This window comes from Zingiber officinale, chromosome 11B (assembly GCF_018446385.1).
Source record: "Zingiber officinale cultivar Zhangliang chromosome 11B, Zo_v1.1, whole genome shotgun sequence".
In the NCBI taxonomy this organism is placed as follows: Eukaryota; Viridiplantae; Streptophyta; class Magnoliopsida; order Zingiberales; family Zingiberaceae; genus Zingiber; species Zingiber officinale.
This window is the reverse complement of record NC_056007.1, coordinates 74,880,767-74,900,976: the sequence shown is the minus strand read 5'-3', so window position 1 is coordinate 74,900,976 and position 20,210 is coordinate 74,880,767. Positions and strand designations below refer to the sequence as shown.

At 46.5% G+C, this 20,210-nt stretch overlaps 1 protein-coding gene across 4 annotated transcripts; it reads left to right on the top strand.

Moving 5' to 3' along the window:
• The first annotated feature begins 1,368 nt into the window (after window positions 1–1,368).
• Window positions 1,369–19,725, top strand: LOC122034676 (pto-interacting protein 1-like). 4 transcript variants are annotated; one of them, XM_042594006.1, is made up of 7 exons: window positions 1,369–1,413; window positions 17,135–17,271; window positions 17,386–17,672; window positions 17,813–18,063; window positions 18,129–18,255; window positions 18,998–19,058; window positions 19,505–19,552. In XM_042594006.1, exons 3-7 carry the CDS (start codon window positions 17,588–17,590, stop codon window positions 19,518–19,520), a joined length of 540 nt encoding a protein of 179 aa, XP_042449940.1. In that variant the 5' UTR covers window positions 1,369–1,413; window positions 17,135–17,271; window positions 17,386–17,587; the 3' UTR covers window positions 19,521–19,552. The 4 variants fall into 4 exon arrangements, with proteins under 4 accessions (XP_042449940.1, XP_042449939.1, XP_042449937.1 ...); XM_042594005.1 differs by lacking the exon at window positions 18,998–19,058 and having other exon boundaries at window positions 17,138–17,271; window positions 19,505–19,725; XM_042594003.1 differs by lacking the exon at window positions 18,998–19,058 and having other exon boundaries at window positions 19,505–19,725.
• The last annotated feature ends 485 nt before the right edge of the window (window positions 19,726–20,210 follow it).

Here is a 20,210-nt window from a genome sequence, read left to right as displayed (position 1 = left end):
GCATCATGATTGCTTGCTGTGCGATTGTCAGCTCCACTATGGTTAAGCCCATCGCCAGTTACATGTACTGCACACACCCCCACTCATGGTTTAGTGGTATATCAGGCAGGTGTGTGGCGGTTCTGCTGTTTGGCTCCGTTGGTCGTAGCCGGCAGTTAGTTCCGCTCTGTTTGGCTCCGCTGGCATTTAGTGTAGCAGCGTAGTAGCCGGCAGACGGTGGACTCTGTTTGGCTCCGTTGGTCAGGTGACTCAGCGTGGTAGCCGGCAGAGATACCTCCCCGTCATCGTGTACCGGGAGTTGAGAGCATTGAGCTCCCCCATTTATGATTTGGGGTCACAGGACAGGAGTACTCCGACAGCATCCCGTCCACTCGGTCACTCATCAGGAGCAGTGACGACAGAGTGCACAGTTGTCATAGCCCTACCCACTCGGTCTCGCCATTTGTGTGTGAGATGACTGACTGGCGTCAGGGTGACCAGGACGCATCATTAGCATCATATGCATTGATGTATTATATTCTTACGATTGTGTTTGCTGCATTTGGTTGCTGCATTTTGTTTGGATGCATACTTTTGACCTGTATATTATTGACACTTTCGGTTTGACGACCCTTTTGTCTGGATAGGAGTTCCTGGTGAGTACAGCTTCCTCAGTTACCTTTCAGTTTTGCATATTCCCTATATATGATTAGGAAGCTGTATTCCATGTTTTGTTGCTGTTAGATATATCTTACTACTCATGTCCATTGGTATTCGCTGAGTTGTTGAACTCACCCCCGTTCACACTATCTTTTTCAGGTACCAGGTTATTTATGGTGTCGCTTGGAGCATCCTGTCTGCTGGTCCCCACGTCACATCAGAAGACTTATCGGTCTCACGTATGTTTTGTTTGTTTTATGTATCAGTTTGTTTAGCTCTGTACTCTGGTTTTATTTTTGGAGTGTTGATGTTGTTATGTGGTATTTTGTATTTATGTTGTTGGTTGTGTAAGTCTAGCCGGCTAGCAGATTTGTGTTTTGGTTTTGGTACAGCTGAGTGTGGCTGAGGTATATAGTGCTTGTAGAAAAGTTTCAGATTGTCCGCCGTACAGGGGAGATGCTGCCGAAATTTTCTTCGGACAGAGACTCCTCTGGGGTGTGACATCCCAGAGTCTCTGTCCGAAGAAAATTTCGGTAGCATCACCCCTGTACGGCGGACAATATGAAACTTTTCTACAAGCACTATATACCTCAGCCACATGCGGCTGGAATAATAACAATAAAAGAAAACAAACACCATGCAGTTAATATCAAATTCAGCCTCTGGCTGACACAACCACGCAGTTAAAAATAAAGCAGCCCACTCGGCTGTACACCACTCGGCTGCATTCCATCCCCCCGACGCCGCCATGGCCGCAGATCTGGAGAGAGGGCGGTATGTGGTTGTTGTACTCTTTGTAACACCCGAAAATTCTCAAAATAAATTTTAGAAATATTCTATGATTTTTCTGGAATTTTAGGATATTTATACAGAATTTTTAGAGTAGCGGAAGTAGCAAAAACAAATATAAACAAAAAACGGCCTAAGCGGGAATTGAACCCGAGACCTATGGTTTACGGATAATTCTAGTAACCAGTTGAACCCAGCAGGGCCGTGCTGAAAGGAAAGGGAGGCAATTAAATTTATATTAGAGTTGGGCGAAATTACCCACTTAATATAAATACGGAATTAATAAGTGAAGAGTTATTTTTAACGTAACTTTTCCTCACCCTCACCCTAGCCACGCCGCCCCCTTCTCCTCTTCTTCTCTCGGCTCCAACCACAAGCACACCTAGGGATTCCATCCCTAGGGCCATAGGAGGACTTTCCAGCGACATCTTGGATACGAGGACGCTCCCCTCCGCGAGAGGAACGCATAGACGCGAGAAGATCGTCGAAAGGATCGTCTTCTCCGGAAGTCTAGCGATTAGAATCGTAAGAAACTTCGAGCAGGAGGTAAGAAACCCCTCACCTGCAGTATAAGTAGCTTTCGTATGATTGTATGTATTGTTTTAGTCGTATGCAGATTTTTAGCAATAGGGTGTGAATTAGCGCACACCAAGCATTTGATTAAATGCTTAGCTTAGTTAAATGCCATCTGATCCTGTCCGAACTAGGAGTCAACGGACACTGGGCACGTGGCGCTCCCTGCTGAATCCTCGAGCGCTCCAACGAACCTGCAGCAAAACCCAGCCGGGAGGGGTGTCCCGGCGACGGCCCTCCGACGCTCAAGTCAGGCGAGGAATCAAGAATAGGTGGCCTCAAGATGAAGACTTTTTTCCTTTTATTCATTCATACCTCCGGTGAAGAAATGGAGGCCTTATATAGACCTCTCGAAGAAGCCTGGGCGCGCCAGTCAAAGCAACCACCTGCCTTTGACCATGCCCAGGTATGGGTCTGCCAGAAGGGCCATGCCCAGATATGGATCTGTCAGGAAGACGTCCATGAGGCCATACTGCTACTGTATCAACCTTCCCATGATGTGACGGCAAGATCCTCCATCGTGTGATATTGTGTACGGCCTAATCATCAGACATGCTTCTGCTGATATCCCATAACCCGAGCCAAGCACATAGGCCGCTCGACCACCTTTGTACCCTCGCCGCTATCCTGGCCGAACGGACCACCCGATCGGCCCCCCGCCTTGGCGTCGGAAACCCAAGCCTATGGATAGGTTATCTCTAGCTCCGCTCAGACCATTACCCGCTTGGCCAGCCCTCCATCCGTCCTTAGGTTTGGACCCTTGGAAGTGGGCCCCCATTCTTACCGCCGGATCACTTGCCTTACCTTCAAGTCTAGTCGAAGGAGGAAGTGAGTGACCGATCGACCATATGTGTCCGAGCTGCCGCCTTTCTCGAGCTTATAATATCCATGGGGCCGTTCGGCCCTTCTGCCAAATTCAGCCGCTCGGCTCTTCGTTTTGGTTGTCTTGTCGCTCAACATGGGTGTTTGCTTGTCTAAATCTTCTCGGAAATCGTGCAATCTTTTTCATTAAGGCGAAGCGTGCGCGGTATGGGCGCATTAATTGCGCTCGATGACAGGGCGCCACGTGTCGACCATTGTGTGGCGGCGGCATCACTTACGATGGGACGCCCCCGTTTGAAATGGACGGCCCGATGGCGTCCTCGTTTCTCGTGACCTAGATCGGACGGCGGAGGCTGACCGGCCTCGGCCGTATAAAGCCTCCGTCCCTTTTTTGGCCGGTCACTTGCTCGCGCTTTGCCTTCTGCTTCTTCCTCTGCTGCGACCTCCGACGATCTAGTGTCTGTTTTTAGGCGGCGATCATCGCCTCGGTGATTCTTTCCACCCGTTTCCTTCCCAGTGAGTCTTCTTCCTTCACTTACTAGGTCTTCTCTTCTCATTTCGCCCCTTTCGTTTCCCTTCGATTTCTTGCTATTCTTTCGCCTCTCCGAGATGGCAAGCTCCTCCGAACCCGCTGTTGGCGTTCAGGGCCCTTGGTATCTGACCATGGAGAGCCGATTTGATGAGGAGGGTGCTCGGCGCCTGGTTAGGACGTATGGGATTCCCGATAACCATGAAATAGTTATAGCCGACCCGACTGACCGGCCACATGACCCGCCGATCGGCACCATTTGTTTCTTTCTAGACCAATTCCAGGGCGGCCTTAGATTTCCTACCCATCCCTTTATTTTAGAGGTTTGTAACTATTTTCGCATCCCGCTCGGCCAACTTGTGCCGAATTCCTTTAGGCTGCTGAGCGGGGTGGTCGTCCTCTTCAAGCTGCACAGTATCCCCCTTGACCCCAAAATATTCCACTTCTTCTTCTACCCCAAACAATCCGAGCCGGGCACTTTTATTTTCCAAAGTAGAATAGGCTTTAAATTTTTTGATAATATGCCGACCTCCAACAAACACTGGAAGGAGTTCTTCTTCTATATCCGCCTTCCCGAGCGGCCAGCATTCCGAACCAAATGGCAGACCGCTGTGCCGACTCAGCCGGAGCTTGGCAAGTTCAGAAGCAATCCAGCCTATCTCCATGCGGCGAACTGGTTGTCCGGTCAGCGATACAAGATCGACCAGTTGCTGCTCAAGGGGGTGTTGTATATTTTCGGATTGTCTCCCGTTCGGGCAAATCTCCCCTTCCGCATGAGTAAGGATTCTTTACTCTCTTAGTCTTTTTTGCCTAATTGATTTTAATTTCGTTTACTGCAGCTGAAGTCATGTGGCGCTCCAAGGCTACTGATCATCTGAAGTTGAAGGCCGTGGAGATTGAGGCCGCCACAAAAAAGGAACTCGCCGAGCGGGGTCTTATCCCTAGCCGCCCGGCGGACGTAGGAGAGGGGGGGACACAGTCCGCCCCGGAAACAGAAGCTCCCCAATCCGCTTCAACGGAGGTTGAGGCGGATCCTGTTTCCTCTGCTCCCGCCGAGCTGGGCGTTCCCCAGGTCGGGGATCCCCCATTGGAGGTTCGGCGGAAACGTCGAAGAGACTCCAGCCGTCCGCCGACCCAAGAGGCGGAACCACAGGCGCCAATCGACGTAACTTCGCCGGATCGCACGCCATCACAGATCGGGACCCCTGCGGTTTCGCCCACCGCACAGCCCTCCGGCTCTCCTCCCCGGACTTGTCGCCGCTTACGTCGGTTGGGCGAAACTTCCACCATAGGGGAGTCCTCGCATCAGGCGGCCGCGATTGAAGAAGCGCCACCCGGCCATCCGACCATCAAGACCACCCTCCGATTCCCATCGGAGGAATATTTACTGTTCGCCGATCGGCCATCGAGCCCCGTTCACGAAATAACCTTGACGGGTCCGCTCGCCAAGCTTTTTGAGGATGCGCAGATTCAAGTGGCCCTCATGACGCCCAAGCAGCTCGGCGATAACAACATGCAGCAGGCCACTCAGGTACGTTCATTTTTCTTCCTGTACCATGCTACTGTTTGACTTATGATGTTATTATTCCCCTCATAGCGTTGGGCTGAGCAAATCGCCACTAGCCATCGGCTAGCCGAGCTGGAGGAGCTCCTGGAAAAACTTCAAGTGTCGGGGGGTCCGTCGGCTGAGCGAGAGAAACAAGCCTTCGAGGCCGAACAAAAGAAGGCTGCCGACCTGGCTATGGAGGTGGCTCGGCTAGAGGGTCAAGTCAAGAAGCACGAAGCGGATGCCAAACGTGCTACTACTCGGAAGAAGCGAGCAGTAGCCGATCTGGACAAGATGAAAGTAGATGTCCGTGCGCTAGATTAGCGATCCAAGGATCTGGAGGCCCAGCTGAACGCCGAGCGAGAGGACCGTTCGGCAGAACGCACAAAGGCTGCGATGGACTTGAAGGCCCTCCAAGATTCCTTAATCGCCTCCCGGGCGGTGCTCAAAAAATATAAAGAGGGAGAGCCGAGTCGCTTAGCAGCAGCGCGCCAGGAATACCTCCATTCGGAGAGGTTTGGCGTAAAATTCGGTGGCAGCGTCTCCTCTACTTTCGCCGAAGCGGTCAAGGTCGCCATGGCGTACTTGAAGAGGGGTGGCCACCTTCCTGAGGGAATGCATATTCCCGCCTCCGACCTGGCGGCCATGATCGATGATATCCCGGACGCCTTCTTTAATTTTGAAGACCCTGAGTGAGGCGAGTTAAGTGTTTTCTGTATTTCATCCGCTCGGCGGATGCAAAATTTTTGTACGTGCCGTTCGGCCTAATTTTTCCTCTAATGAAACGATGTCCATCTGCTTTTGTCTTCTTACTCATTATCCATAATATTCTTCTGTTTGCTTAACGTGTATGCTTAGAGTCAGTCATGCTCTTAAGCGTTCACCGTCACGCGTCCGATCGGCTTGGCCCATTGCATAAAGTCCGAGCGGGGAGGCCTACTCGCTCTGCACGTATCTTGCCTGCGTGAAGTTAACAAACGCCGAGTATCGAAGGACCAACCCCCAATCGGGCCTGAATGTTTTAATATTTGTAGTTTCCGCGGTTTCTTACTCTGATATTCGTTCGTCCGCTCGGGGTGTTTATACTCGCCGGACCGACTTGATTTTTAACGACGGTGCTCGTCGGCGTGGATGTTTATAGCCGATCGGCGCGACTCTCGATCTTTAACGACGGTGCTCGTCGGCGCAGATGTTTATAGCCGATCGGCGCGGCTCTCGATCTTTAACGACGGTGCTCGTCGGCGCGGAGGTTTATAGCCGATCGGCGCGGCTCTCGATCTTTAACGACGGTGCTCGTCGGCGCGGATGTTTATAGCCGATCGGCGGCTCTCGATCTTTAACGACGGTGCTCGCCTACGGATGTTTATAGCCGATCGGCGGCTCTCGATATTTAACGACGGTGCTCGTCGGTGCGGATGTTTATAGCCGATCGGCGCGGCTCTCGATCTTTAACGACGGTGCTCGTCGGCGCGGATGTTTATAGCCGATCGGCGCGGCTCTCGATCTTTAACGACGGTGCTCGTCGGCGCGGATGTTTATAGCCGATCGGCGCGGCTCTCGATCTTTAACGACGGTGCTCGTCGGCGCGGATGTTTATAGCCGATCGGCGCGGCTCTCGATCTTTAACGACGGTGCTCGTCGGCGCGGATGTTTATAGCCGATCGGCGCGGCTCTCGATCTTTAACGACGGTGCTCGTCGGCGCGGATGTTTATAGCCGATCGGCGCGGCTCTCGATCTTTAACGACTGTGCTCGTCGGCGCGGATGTTTATAGCCGATCGGCGCGGCTCTCGATCTTTAACGACGGTGCTCGTCGGCGCGGCTCTCGATCTTTAACGACGGTGCTCGTCGGCGCGGATGTTTATAGCCGATCGGCGCGACTCTCGATCTTTAACGACGGTGCTCGTCGGCTCGGATGTTTATAGCCGATCGGCGCGGCTCTCGATCTTTAACGACGGTGCTCGTTGGTTTTCCGCTCGATTTTTATAGCCGGTCGGCGCGGCTCTACGGTTTAACGTCTGGGCTAGACGGCCTTTAAGGCTAACTCCTTACCAGGTCGAGCGACCTTGGCTTTCCTTTCAGCAGAGAATACTCAATGTGCTTTCATCTTTCTACTTCCTGCATCGCAAGTACATAGGTGACCAAAAAGTATATAAATTTATATTTAGCGCACCTTTCACCCGACTTGGAGAACGTACGCTTAGCCGAACGGCTCAGGATCTGCTTCATCGAGCACTTTGGCTTGGATAATTTCCCTCCGTCCAGACGGTACAGGGCCTTCGATACTCGCGCGCTTGGTTCGACCCTTTTACCTCCGGCCGAACGGCGCGCGGCCTTCGTTCCTGTGTTATCGAACTTACCCAGATGATCATCCGGGTCTGTTGTTCCATTGTACTCGCCGATCGTCGGAGCCACGTAGTGCTTGGGCAGAGGGTCTAGTAGAATAGCCTCCGAAAATTGGCGATTGATCCGCTCGGGAGATGAGTCCGCTCGGGGAGCTTTCCCCTTTCTGTCATCTCGTCTGGGCATTTCGTCTGAAGAAGATCCTCTATCTCTTCGGGCTGGTACAACTTCAGGGGTGCGAAATAAGGCCCGATGGAATGCGACGGTGGCTGGAGGTGCTTCCGCTCGGCCACCCGACGCAGATGTTGCTTGTTGCTCCGGCCGTTCGGCCGCTGCTTTCTGTTTTTGTTCCACAAGTTTGGCAGCCCTTATCTCGACCAGAGCTTCGAGTTCTTCCGTCGAAAGCGCCACCGTGTGTTGTCGTCCAGCCTCATCCATTGTTTCCAGTCGGATGCAGGAGCGTTCCCACAGACGGCGCCAATTTGATCCTATCCGAACCAGGAGTCAACGGACACTGGGCACGTGGCGCTCCCTGCTGAATCCTCGAGCGCTCCGGTGAACCTGCAGCAAAACCGAGCCGGGAGGGGTGTCCCGGCGACGGCCCTCCGACGCTCAAGTCAGGCGAGGAATCAAGAATAGGTGGCCTCAAGATGAAGACTTTTTTCCTTTTATTCATTCATACCTCCGGTGAAGAAATGGAGGCCTTATATAGACCTCTCGAAGAAGCCTGGGCGCGCCAGTCAAAGCAATCACCTGCCTTTGACCATGCCCAGGTATGGGTCTGCCAGAAGGGCCATGCCCAGATATGGATCTGTCAGGAAGACGTCCATGAGGCCATACTGCTACTGTATCAACTTTCCCATGATGTGACGGCAAGATCCTCCATCGTGTGATATTGTGTACGGCCTAATCATCAGACATGCTTCTGCTGATATCCCATAACCCGAGCCGAGCGCATAGGCCGCTCGGCCACCTTTGTACCCTCGCCCCTATCCTGGCCGAACGGACCACCCGATCGGCCCTTCAGTCCCAGCCGAGCGGACTTCCGCTCGGCCCTTCGATCTTCCTGCCTTGGCGTCGGAAACCCAAGCCCATGGATGGGTTATCTCTAGCTCCGCTCGGACCATTACCCGCTTGGCCAGCCCTCCATCCGTCCTTAGGTTGGGACCCTTCAGAAGGTGGGCCCCCCATTCTTACCGCCGGATCACCATCCTAGGCATTTTAATAGCTTAGATAAATGCAATAGAAGCATTTTTACAGTTCATATGGTCTTGCTACAGCTTTTATGGAACTAGATGTCCAATGGGTGGGCTCCCACAGTCGCCTCTAGGTTCAGACAACCTAGTTCTAGGTTCAGATAACCTAGAAAGAGCAAGACAATTAATAATTAGCTATGTTCAGTATTTTACTTTTTCAGTGGCACTGTACTGGATTAGATATCCATTGGGTTGGACTCCCATAGTCGTCCCTAGGTTCAGCTAACCTAGTAACCCTACTAAATTCGGGACTTGCAAACCCGGGTCTAGTTGGGGATGCGCGCACAGCAAAGTACAGTTGTCGGGCCCAAACAGCAGCTTGATTATTATTTTAATCTATTTATGAATATAGTTTTCAAACATCACAAATTAGTCATGTGAATTCAATCAGCTTTAGCATCAGATTAGTATTAGCTTAGCTCAGTTTTATATCAGTTTAGTTTTCTGTTGATACAACATGATAGTTTATGATTAGTTCTATTGCTATGATCAGTTTTATTTCTATGTGTTGTATGCCATGCCATGTTTAGCATATTCAGTATGTTCTTTTCAAATAGCATGTTTTCAAAGCATGATTTGCATCGATTGCATGTTTTAGTGAGGTAGATGGTTTCTTACTAAGCGAAAGCTTACAGATACTTCTTTTCCTTATACTGCAGATAAAGGTAAAGGAAAGATGGACTAGCGGAGGCTGGAGGGCAATGCTACGAAGATGTGTGTGGATGGAACTTGGAATAGAGATCTTAGGGAATTTCAGCAAGCTTGTTTTAAGCATTAGAACCTTTTAGCATTTTATTGTTTTGCACCTTAGTATGTTAATTGCTATGAATAAGTTAGTCATGCACCCTATCATGCTTAAAATACTATTTGTGTGATGTTAGAATGTTTTACATTTAGTTTAGGATTGACATGGGAAGTTTTGGCACGAACAAGTGCTGAAATCAGACTTCTGGTACGAAATCAGAAACCCCAATCGATCGGCTGATCGATTGGAGGCTTCTCAATCGATCAGCCGATCGATTGAGAAGTTCGTACCGCGAACAGTAGGCCTCTGGATTGATCAGCCGATCGATCCAGCAAATTTTGTCGCGAACAGAAGGCTCTGGGATCGATCACTGGATCGATTGGCCAGTCTGGATTGATCAGCCGATCGATCCAGAATATTGCCCTAGCACAGTAGCGTGCTGGATCGATCACTGGATCGATCCAACCCAAGCCCCGCATACAGTAGCCGGCTGAATCGATCACTGGATCGATTCAACTGTTCCAATCGATCTGTGGATCGATTGGGAGGTCCGAATGGTGCTAGGAAGCCTCTAGTTCAGTTCCTTGACCTTGGGGGAAGTATAATGAGTCATGAATAGTTAGATTACACCCCTGAGCATGTATAGAATCAAGAAATGTCAATAGTTTAGCAAAATTTTAATTAGTACAGCTTCCGCAACTAGGTTTAGTAATGGTCAGGGAATAATTTAGCACAGATTAATGTAACGATCGGCTTCACAGCTTAGCCAGTAGGAGGCGGGTCGTTACAGAGTGGTATCAGAGCAGTTTCCATACTTCCTACACACACATCAGCATTGAACCTGCAGCTTCCAAGTAAGAAACGTCTCTCACTTTATTATGTTCTTTCTTTCATGTTTATAGATATTGTAGTATGTTGATTGATGATAACACCTAACATGATAATGATAGTAGATATATAAACATGATTGCCTTAGTTATGTATGTCCTCTATGTCTTTAGAAATGGCACGAGGACGCCCAGCTAGAAGGGCACCAGCTACTGAGCCCCAGCATGAGGCAGGCAGTTCAGTGTTTCTCCCAGACCTGACAGCATTAGTGGCTCAGTTACAGCAGCAGTTAGCCGAATAGCAGCCACCTTAAAGGCTAATCAGCAGAATACTCCCACAGTCACCCCGGAACCAAACGTAGCAACGCCAGTAGTCTTAGAGGTTCCACCAGTCCAGCCTACAGCACCAGTAGCCCCAGCAGCAGTAGAGGCAAAGAGAGAAGCCTATCTGATCCAGTGGCAAAGAGTCAAGCCCGAGAACTTCTTAGGCACCAGTGAACCATGGGATGCACAAGCCTGGTTCAAAACACTGGAGAGTACGATGGAGCTTCTGGACTGGCCAGAACATGAGAAGGTGAAGTGCGCCTTCTTCGCTGACAGGAGATGCACGATGTGGTGGGAGAGAATCAGAGCGAAACCAGATGACATGGGCGGACTTCGAGAAGGAGTTCTTTGAAGAATTCTTTCACATGAGGGTCACAAACCGCCACTACAACGAGTTCACCGAGTTTCGTCAGGGCAACCTATCGCTTGAGGAAGCCGTGAAGAAATTCAATAGATTGGCTCGTCTATGCCTCGAACTAGTCAGCACAGAGAAAGAAAGAGTACGGTTGATGCTCAAGATGCCGAGGCCGGAATAGCAATGAACGTGGTGGCGCGCTCACAGCCGCAAACCACCAAGAACTAGTCGCAGTGCTCACCACCGAGCACTACCGTAATAATATCAAGCAGGCAAGTTCTCTCGTAATCCAAAGGTCAAGGAGGCTCGGTGTACTGTAAACAACAGGCCACAGCCCAATCGAAAGGAACTCCAGCAATAAGCGCAAACCAGGGAGTTACCCAAAAGGAGGTCCAGCTAGCAAACAGCCTAGTTATCCAAAGTGTGCTACTTGTGGGAAATTCCACCCTGGAGTTTGTCGTAAAGGCACACGAAGATGCTTTGAGTGTGGATAGGAAGGGCATATGGCTAAGCAGTGCCCGAACAAGACTAGTCTTCCTCCACCACAGCCGATTTAGTATGGAGGTCAGCCAGCTCAGTTACATCAGATGCAGGCCGCTCTAGATGGTCCACACATCAGCCAGGGCAGACTAGAAGCCCCTCCAGCTATGACGAATGCGAGAATCTCGTAGCAAATGCCTCGACAGTTGTTACAGGTCAGATTAGTATTTTACAGCAAAGTACAACTGTCTTATTCGATACTGGGGTAACCCATTCATATATATCCAGGGCATTTGCTGAGAAGTTAGCAAGACCTCCAGAGGTACTCAGTAGTCAGTTTCTGACGACCTTACCTTCAGGAAAAATTATGGCATCCACGCACTGGCTCAGAGCAGTACCAGTCATTATAGCAGACAGAGAACTCTTTTGTGATCTGATAGTGCTAAATATGACTGACTATGATGTCATCTTCGGAATGGACTTCTTGATCAGATACGGAGCTTCCATCGAGTGCCGTAAACAGAAAGTCGTATTCCAACCTGAAGCAGAAGCACAGTTCGAGTTCGTCGGAGAACCAAAGTGAAGACCCAAGAAGTTTCTCTCAGCTATGAAGGCACAGAGGTTAATGGATTCAGGATGTACGGGGTTCTTAGCACACGTAGTCAGTACCAGCCAGGACAAGGACCAACAGTTAGCAGAGGTCTGAGTCGTAGTGACTACCCAGCAGTCTTCCCTAAAGAGTTACCAGGCCTAGCTCCAGACAGGGAGATTGAATTCAAGATAGAACTCATTCCCGGTACAAATCCTATCTCCAAAGCACCTTACCGCATGGCTCCAGCAGAACTGAAAGAACTTCATGAGCAACTACTGGAGCTGCTTGACAAGGACTTCATACGTCCGAGTCACTCACCATGGGGAGCGCCTGTATTGTTCGTGAAGAAGAAGGACGGGAGCATGCGCCTGTGTATAGATTACCGGGCACTGAACCAAGTCACGATTAAGAACAGGTATCCTCTTCCCAGAATAGATGACCTGTTCGATCGCCTAAAGGGAGCAGGTTCTAAGAACCTGCATCAAAGAGTTATCATCTGTGAAAATCAAGGGATATACCCAAGACAGCATTCAGAACCAGATACGGACATTACGAGTTCGTAGTCATGCCCTTTGGCGTGACAAATGCTCCAGCTACCTTCATGGACCTCATGAACAGGGTATTCAGAGAATACTTAGATAAGTTCGTTATCGTGTTCATCGATGACATTCTTATCTATTCAAGAACTCAGGAAGAACACGCAGAGCACCTGAGAATAGTACTGCAGACCCTCCAGCAGAACCAGTTGTACGCCAAGTTCACGAAATGTGAATTTTGGTTAGATCAGGTGTCCTTCCTGGGTCACATCATCTCAAGGGATGGTATCATGGTAGACCCCAGTAAAATAGAAGCTGTGAGTAACTGGAAAAGACCCAAGAATGCCAGTGAGATCAGGAGTTTTCTGGGATTAGCAGGTTATTACAGAAAGTTCGTAGAGGACTTCTCCAGGATAGCCTCCCCACTGACAGCTCTTAGCAGAAAGAACAGAAAATTTCAGTGGACAGAGGACTGCGAGAACAGCTTCAGCGAGCTAAAAATAAGATTGACCAGTGCACCTATTCTGACAGAACGCAGATAGCTTTGATATATATAGTGATGCCTCTAACTTGGGACTAGGAGCACTGCTGATGCAAGATGGCAAGGTAATCGCCTATGCCTCCAGACAACTCAAGGATTATGAGAGGAATTACCCCACTCATGACCTTGAGCTTGCAGCAGTGGTGTTCACCCTCAAAATTTGGAGACATTACTTGTATGGAGCTCAGTGCAGAGTGTATACAGATCATCAGAGTCTGAAGTACTTCTTCACTCAGAAGGATCTGAATATGCGACAGCGCAGATGGCTAGAACTGGTCAAGGACTACGATATAGACATCCTCTACCACCCAGGAAAGGCGAATAGGGTAGCAGATGCACTTAGCAGAAAGTCCAGTGCTGCTCTATTATCTCTAGCAGCCATGTCACCGCCCCTATAGAAGGAGATCACAGACTTCGGTCTTGAACTCGTAGTTGGACAGCTCTCTACTATGACGTTAGAGTCTACTTTTCTTGGTGATCTTCAGACAGCTCAGGAACAGGATCCTGAAATTCAGAAAATCAAGCAAGGAGTGGCAGAATTAGAAGGTGGAGAGTTCAGAATATCAGATAGCGAGGTATTGTACTTTGGTGACAGATTATGTGTTCCAGATCAAGAGGAACTATGCAGGAAGATTCTAGATGAGGCTCACAAGACTCCTTATGCGATGCATCCTGGCTCCACCAAAATGTACCAGGACTTGAAGAAGCATTTTTGGTGGCTTGGGATGAAGAGAGACATCGCTCGATATGTCAGCATCTGCCTAACCTGTCAAAGGGTTAAGGCAGAACAACAGAGACCAGGAGGAGTTTTGCAGCCCATTCAGATACCCGAATGGAAGTGGGAAGACATTTCTATGGATTTCATAGTGGGACTACCCAGAACCACGAATGGTTTGATACCATCTGGGTAATAGTCGACAGGTTGACTAAATCAGCCCACTTCTTAGCTATCAGGAAATCCTACTCCATGGAACAGCTAGCACAGTTGTATCTCAAGGAGATCGTTAGACTACATGGAGTCCCACGAACCATTATTTCAGACAGAGACAGTAGGTTCACATCACACTTCTGGGAGTGTGTACAGTCAGCTTTGGGCACGAAGTTAAAATTCAGCACAGCCTTCCATCCTCAGACAAATGGTCAAACGGAGCGAGTAAATCAGGTACTCAAAGATATGCTCCGCGCATGTGCCCTAGATTTCAGAGGAAGTTGGTGCAAATATCTGAGTCTAGCGGAATTTGCATACAACAACAGCTATCAGGCCACCATCGGCATGGCACCTTACGAGGCTCTCTATGGGCGGAGGTGTAGATCTCCAATCTGCTAGTATGAGAGTGGTGAACAGAAAGAACTAGAACTTCAGACAGATCTAGTGGCAGATACCACAGCAGCTATACAGCAGATCCGCCAGAGGATAGAGACAGCTCAGAGCCGCCAGAAAAGCTATGCTGATACACGGCGCAGACCTTTAGAGTTTTCAGTTGGGGATTCAGTGTTCCTCAGAGTAGCTCCCATGAAGGGAGTAATGCGTTTTGGGAAGAAGGGCAAACTAAGTCCCAGATATGTGGGACCATACCCTATTAGCAGAAGAGTGGGCAAGGTAGCATATGAGTTAGAGCTACCCCAGGAAATGTCAGCTGTCCACAACGTATTTCATGTCTCTATGCTGAAAAAGCATATCCCAGATGCCACCCAAGTGATTGAGCCCCAGCAGGTACAAGTCTGTGAAGACCTCAGCTATGACAGTCGTCCTATTCAGATAATAGACCGAGCAGTTAAGAAATTACGGAACAAGGAAGTACCATTAGTGAAAGTAATTTGGCAAAGTCACACATCAGAAGAGGCAACCTGGGAGACAGAAGCCAGTATGAGACAAAAGTACCCAGAGTTATTCTAAGTTCGAGGATGAACTTTTTATAAGGTATGGGGGATTGTAACGCCCAAAAATTCTCAAAATAAATTTTAGAAATATTCTATTATTTTTCTGGAATTTTAGGATATTTTTACAGAATATTTAGAGTAGCGGAAGTAGCAAAAACAAATAGAAACCGAAAACGGCCTAAGCGGGAATTGAACCCGAGACCTATGGTTTACGGATAATTCTAGTAACCAGTTGAACCCAGCAGGGCCGTGCTGAAAGGAAAGGGAGGCAATTAAATTTATATTAGAGTTGGGCGAAATTACCCACTTAATATAAATAGGGAATTAATAAGTGAAGAGTTATTTTTAACGTAACTTTTCCTCACCCTCACCCTAGCCACGCCGCCCCCTTCTCCTCTTCTTCGCTCGGCGCCAACCACAAGCACACCTAGGGATTCCGTCCCTAGGGCCATAGGAGGACTTTCCAGCGACATCTTGGATACGAGGACGCTCCCCTCCGCAAGAGGAACGCATAGACGCGAGAAGATCGTCGAAAGGATCGTCTTCTCCGGAAGTCTAGCGATTAGAATCGTAAGAAACTTCGAGCAGGAGGTAAGAAACCCCTCACCTGCAGTATAAGTAGCTTTCGTATGATTGTATGTATTGTTTTAGTCGTATGCAGATTTTTAGCAATAGGGTGTGAATTAGCGCACACCAAGCGTTTGATTAAATGCTTAGCTTAGTTAAATGTCATCATAGGCATTTTAATAGCTTAGATAAATGCAATAGAAGCATTTTTATAGATCATATGGTCTTGCTATAGCTTTTATGGAACTAGATGTCCAATGGGTGGGCTCCCACAGTCGCCTCTAGGTTCAGACAACCTAGCTCTAGGTTCAGATAACCTAGAAAGAGCAAGACAATCAATAATTAGCTATGTTAAGTATTTTACTTTTTCAGTGGCACTGTACTGGATTAGATATCCATTGGGTTGGACTCTCATAGTCGTCCCTAGGTTCAGCTACCTAGTAACCCTACTAAATTCGGGACTTACAAACCCGGGTCTAGTTGGGGATGCGCGCACAGCAAAGTACAGTTGCCGGGCCCAAACAGCAGCTTGATTATTATTTTAATCTATTTATGAATATAGTTTTCAAACATCACAAATTAGTCATGTGAATTCAGTCAGCTTTAGCATCAGATTAGTATTAGCTTAGCTCAGTTTTATATCAGTTTAGTTTTCTGTTGATACAACATGATAGTTTATGATTAGTTCTATTGCTATGATCAGTTTTATTTCTATGTGTTGTATGTCATGCCATGTTTAGCATATTCAGTATGTTCTTTTCAAATAGCATGTTTTCAAAGCATGATTTGCATCGATTGCATGTTTTAGTGAGGTAGATGGTTTCTTACTAAGCGAAAGCTTACAGATACTTTCTTTTCCTTATACTGCAGATAAAGGTAAAGGGAAAATGGACTAGCGGAGGCTGGAGGGCAATGCTACGAAGATGTGTGTGGATGGAACTTGGAATAGAGATCTTAGGGAATTTCAGCAAGCTTGTTTTAAGCATTAGAACCTTTTAGCATTTTATTGTTTTGCACCTTAGTATGTTAATTGCTATGAATAAGTTAGTCATGCACCCTATCATGCTTAAAATATTATTTGTGTGATGTTAGAATGTTTTACATTTAGTTTAGGATTGACATGGGAAGTTTTGGCACGAACAAGTGCTGAAATCAGACTTCTGGTACAAAATCAGAAACCCCAATCGATCGGCTGATCGATTGGAGGCTTCTCAATCGATCAGCCGATCGATTGAGAAGTTCGTACCGCGAACAGTAGGCCTCTGGATTGATCAGCCGATCGATCCAGCAAATTCTGTCGTGAACAGAAGGCTCTGGGATCGATCACTGGATCGATTGGCCAATCTGAATCGATCAGCCGATCGATCCAGAATATTGCCCGAGCACAGTAGCGTGCTGGATCGATCACTGGATCGATCCAACCCAAGCCCCGCATACAGTAGCCGGCTGAATTGATCACTAGATCAATTCAACTGTTCCAATCGATCTGTGGATCGATTGGGAGGCCCGAATGGTGCTAGGAAGCCTTTAGTTCAGTTCCTTGACCATGGAGGAAGTATAATGAGTCATGAATAGTTAGATTACACCCCTGAGCATGTATAGAATCAAGAAATGTCAATAGTTTAGCAAAATTTTAATTAGTACAGCTTCCGCAACTAGGTTTAGTAATGGTCAGGGAATAGTTTAGCATAGATTAATGTAGCGTCGGCTTCACAGCTTAGCCAGTAGGAGGCGGGTCGTTACACTCTTCCTTTGCTGCAGTATGATCCTAGGACTCCAGTCGATCGCAGCAGAGAGGCCTCTTGGGTCGTCAACGGCGCAGGCAGGAAGCAACCGCAGCGATCTCATGGAAGACGACAAGCCTCCTCTCCTCGGTCGCCTTGTGAATTCTCTCCCCAAGAATGGCTCTCACTCGCACGCTTGGCCAGTATGAAACCCTTTCCCTTCTTCTCTCAACCAAATCGTGTTCTTTTTTCCTTTTTTTTTTCCTATTTTTTCTGCTTTGGTTTGAGATTGGAAGTTTACAAATTTGGGGTGGCAGGAACTGGAGCTAGGGTGGAGGGTTGTGCTCGGATCCACAATCGCTTTCGCAGGATCCGCTCTCGGGAGCGTCGAGGGAGTGGGGGGAGGTGGCATCTTTGTGCCCATGTTTACTGGATTTTTTTTTCTTTTGTAAACAGGTTTTCTTAGTTACAACTTACAAGTCTGGTAGCATCATCACAAGCGCTCTTAAAAAACACAAAATGTCGTGCTTTGGATGTTGCGAAGAGAATGATAATAATCGAACTGCTGCCAGTGGTGGCCCTTATGTTGCAAGCCATTCAGCTGGTAAGGATACCTAAAATGACCACTAGAGTTTTTTTATTCCAAATTAAGTCTTCTTCCATTTCAACTGGATGACTAAATCTATTTTAGAGGTATCATTAGCAATTTTTCAGTTCTAATGAATATGGATGCCTATTTTGCAGGAAATGATGGAGCCTATCTTTCTGCCAATACTCCTTCTAAGGGTGCCCAAACTGTTAAGCCACAACCTATTGCAGTCCCAGCTATTCCTGTTGACGAGATAAGGGAGATCACAAAAAATTTTGGTGATGAAGCTTTGATTTGGGAGGGTTCATTTGGTAGAGTGTATTTTGGTGTCCTAAAGAATGAGAGAAGCACAGCTGTAAAAAAATTAGATTCAAGCAAGCAGCCAGACCAAGAGTTTTTGGCACAGGTTTTAGTCATACTTAGTTTAACCTTATTAGTTGGGGTGTCATGCTCATATGAACAATTTTACAGGTTTCCATGGTGTCACGGCTGAAGCATGAGAATGTCATGGAGTTGGTTGGTTACAATGTTGAAGGAAATCTCCGTCTGTTAGCATATGAGTTTGCTACAATGGGGTCTCTCCATGACATTCTTCATGGTATGAACTTTTCTTAGGCAAACTTATCCATTATTGCAACCATGTTATTACAATGGCACATTGATTAAAATCAAGTATTAGAAAACATATACAAACAATATATGATTGGTCACTTGACTGCATAGTTTATATAAGGGACACAGACACATGTGGACATATATGTCACCAAAATATTTAAACCACTCAACTGCATAGTTTATATAAAGAACACAGATACATGTGGACATCTATGGCGTCAAAATTTTAAAGTTAATTATGTTGATGAGAGTATGTGGCAATGTGTATGAAAATATTTAAGCATACATCTGTTACAAAACATATCCTATGATAAAATCTAAGTAATCCGTTTAAAATAAATTTTCACATCTACAACCCTTATGTCATTTTAATCAAGCTAAGTAAACTAGAAATTTTCACATCTATCACGTGGCACACTAAAAATCAACATATCTCAGGCAGTTTAAGATTCCCCTTTTCCATTAAGGAGAGCCTCATCCTTTGCCTTTGTCAATTGTCATTTGACAACTTGTAATTTTTGCAATGGATCTTATGCAATACTATTTTGCCACATGATAATATCCATAACAATGTTTAATACAAACTAAACCTAAGTTCATCAATTAAACAGAGGGAACCATGTGTTGTTCTTTCCTTTGTATGCTTATTGAACAGGTAAATGTTCGGCTTAAGTTAATGTCAGGGATTGAAGATAAGTGGCTAAGTTTCTTTTTCATGGGAGCAGGACTGCTGGCTTTTGTCTATATTTCTCACCAACATGTACAACCTGTGAAGTACAAAGAAATGTGCACATTAAAGAATTTAGTAGAATTATTCAAGGAACACAAAAAACTATAATTAATTAAATGTTATTCTGAATTTGTTTTCTAATCTCCTAGTACAACCAATTGTGTGTGGCTCATCTCATGATCATTCCAACTGTTGGAAGATGTTTATCATTTATATGTCACATTAAATCCTTCTTTCTCCCAGTGATAGATAGTAAAACATCTATATGGTCAGATAGTCCAAAATCATTTATGTTTATTTTACTCCTGAACTAAATGATAAAATAGATTCGCAGAGCGAAGCAATAGATGAGATTTTATCATCATTATGTTGATGCTCTATACTATGATTTCATGTATCAAGCTTGCCTAGAGAGTTCTAAAGTGACAATGGATTTAGAAGATTAGCACTTCAAGTAATTTATTTAAAAGTAGCAAACAGTGATGTATATAATTATGCACAGGACGAAAAGGAGTTAAAGGAGCACAACCAGGACCAGTGTTGTCATGGCTCCAAAGAGTTAAAATTGTTGTCGGAGCAGCAAAAGGATTGGAATACCTGCATGAGAAAGCCCAGCCTCATATCATTCATCGTGATATCAAGTCAAGTAATGTTTTACTCTTTGATGATGATGTTGCAAAAATAGCTGATTTTGATCTATCAAATCAAGCTCTTGACAGCTGATTTTAATTATTGTTCCTATTTTCCTGTGTTTGTAAGAATTCTATTGTAATGCTTATTCCTATTTTTCTGCATTTGGATCCTCTGTATGAGTATGTTTTCCTTCGTAAATCAGTAGTCTTAACTCTTATCAGTTCACTTTTATTAATCTCTTGTTAATTCTTTGGTATTCTTTCATATTATCCCATTTTCTGAGAAGACAACAACAATTTTGGTTTGTAGAAGAATAGGACACATTGCTAGCAGATTGTTCTAATACAAGTTGAGTTTCTAAGGTTATCTGTTTAAATAAAAATCTTCTCTTCCTATTTTATTTTGTTCTTTTAAAAATTTATTATGTCAATATAAGTAGAATCTTTTTGAGTTTCTGAGTTTATCTATTTAAATAAAAATCTTCTCTTCCTATTAACTAATTCTGTTGCTTGCTAGTGATTATGCTTATCTACTATTTGCTTTACTCTCACATGTGAGAGTCAGTTCTTTTCTTA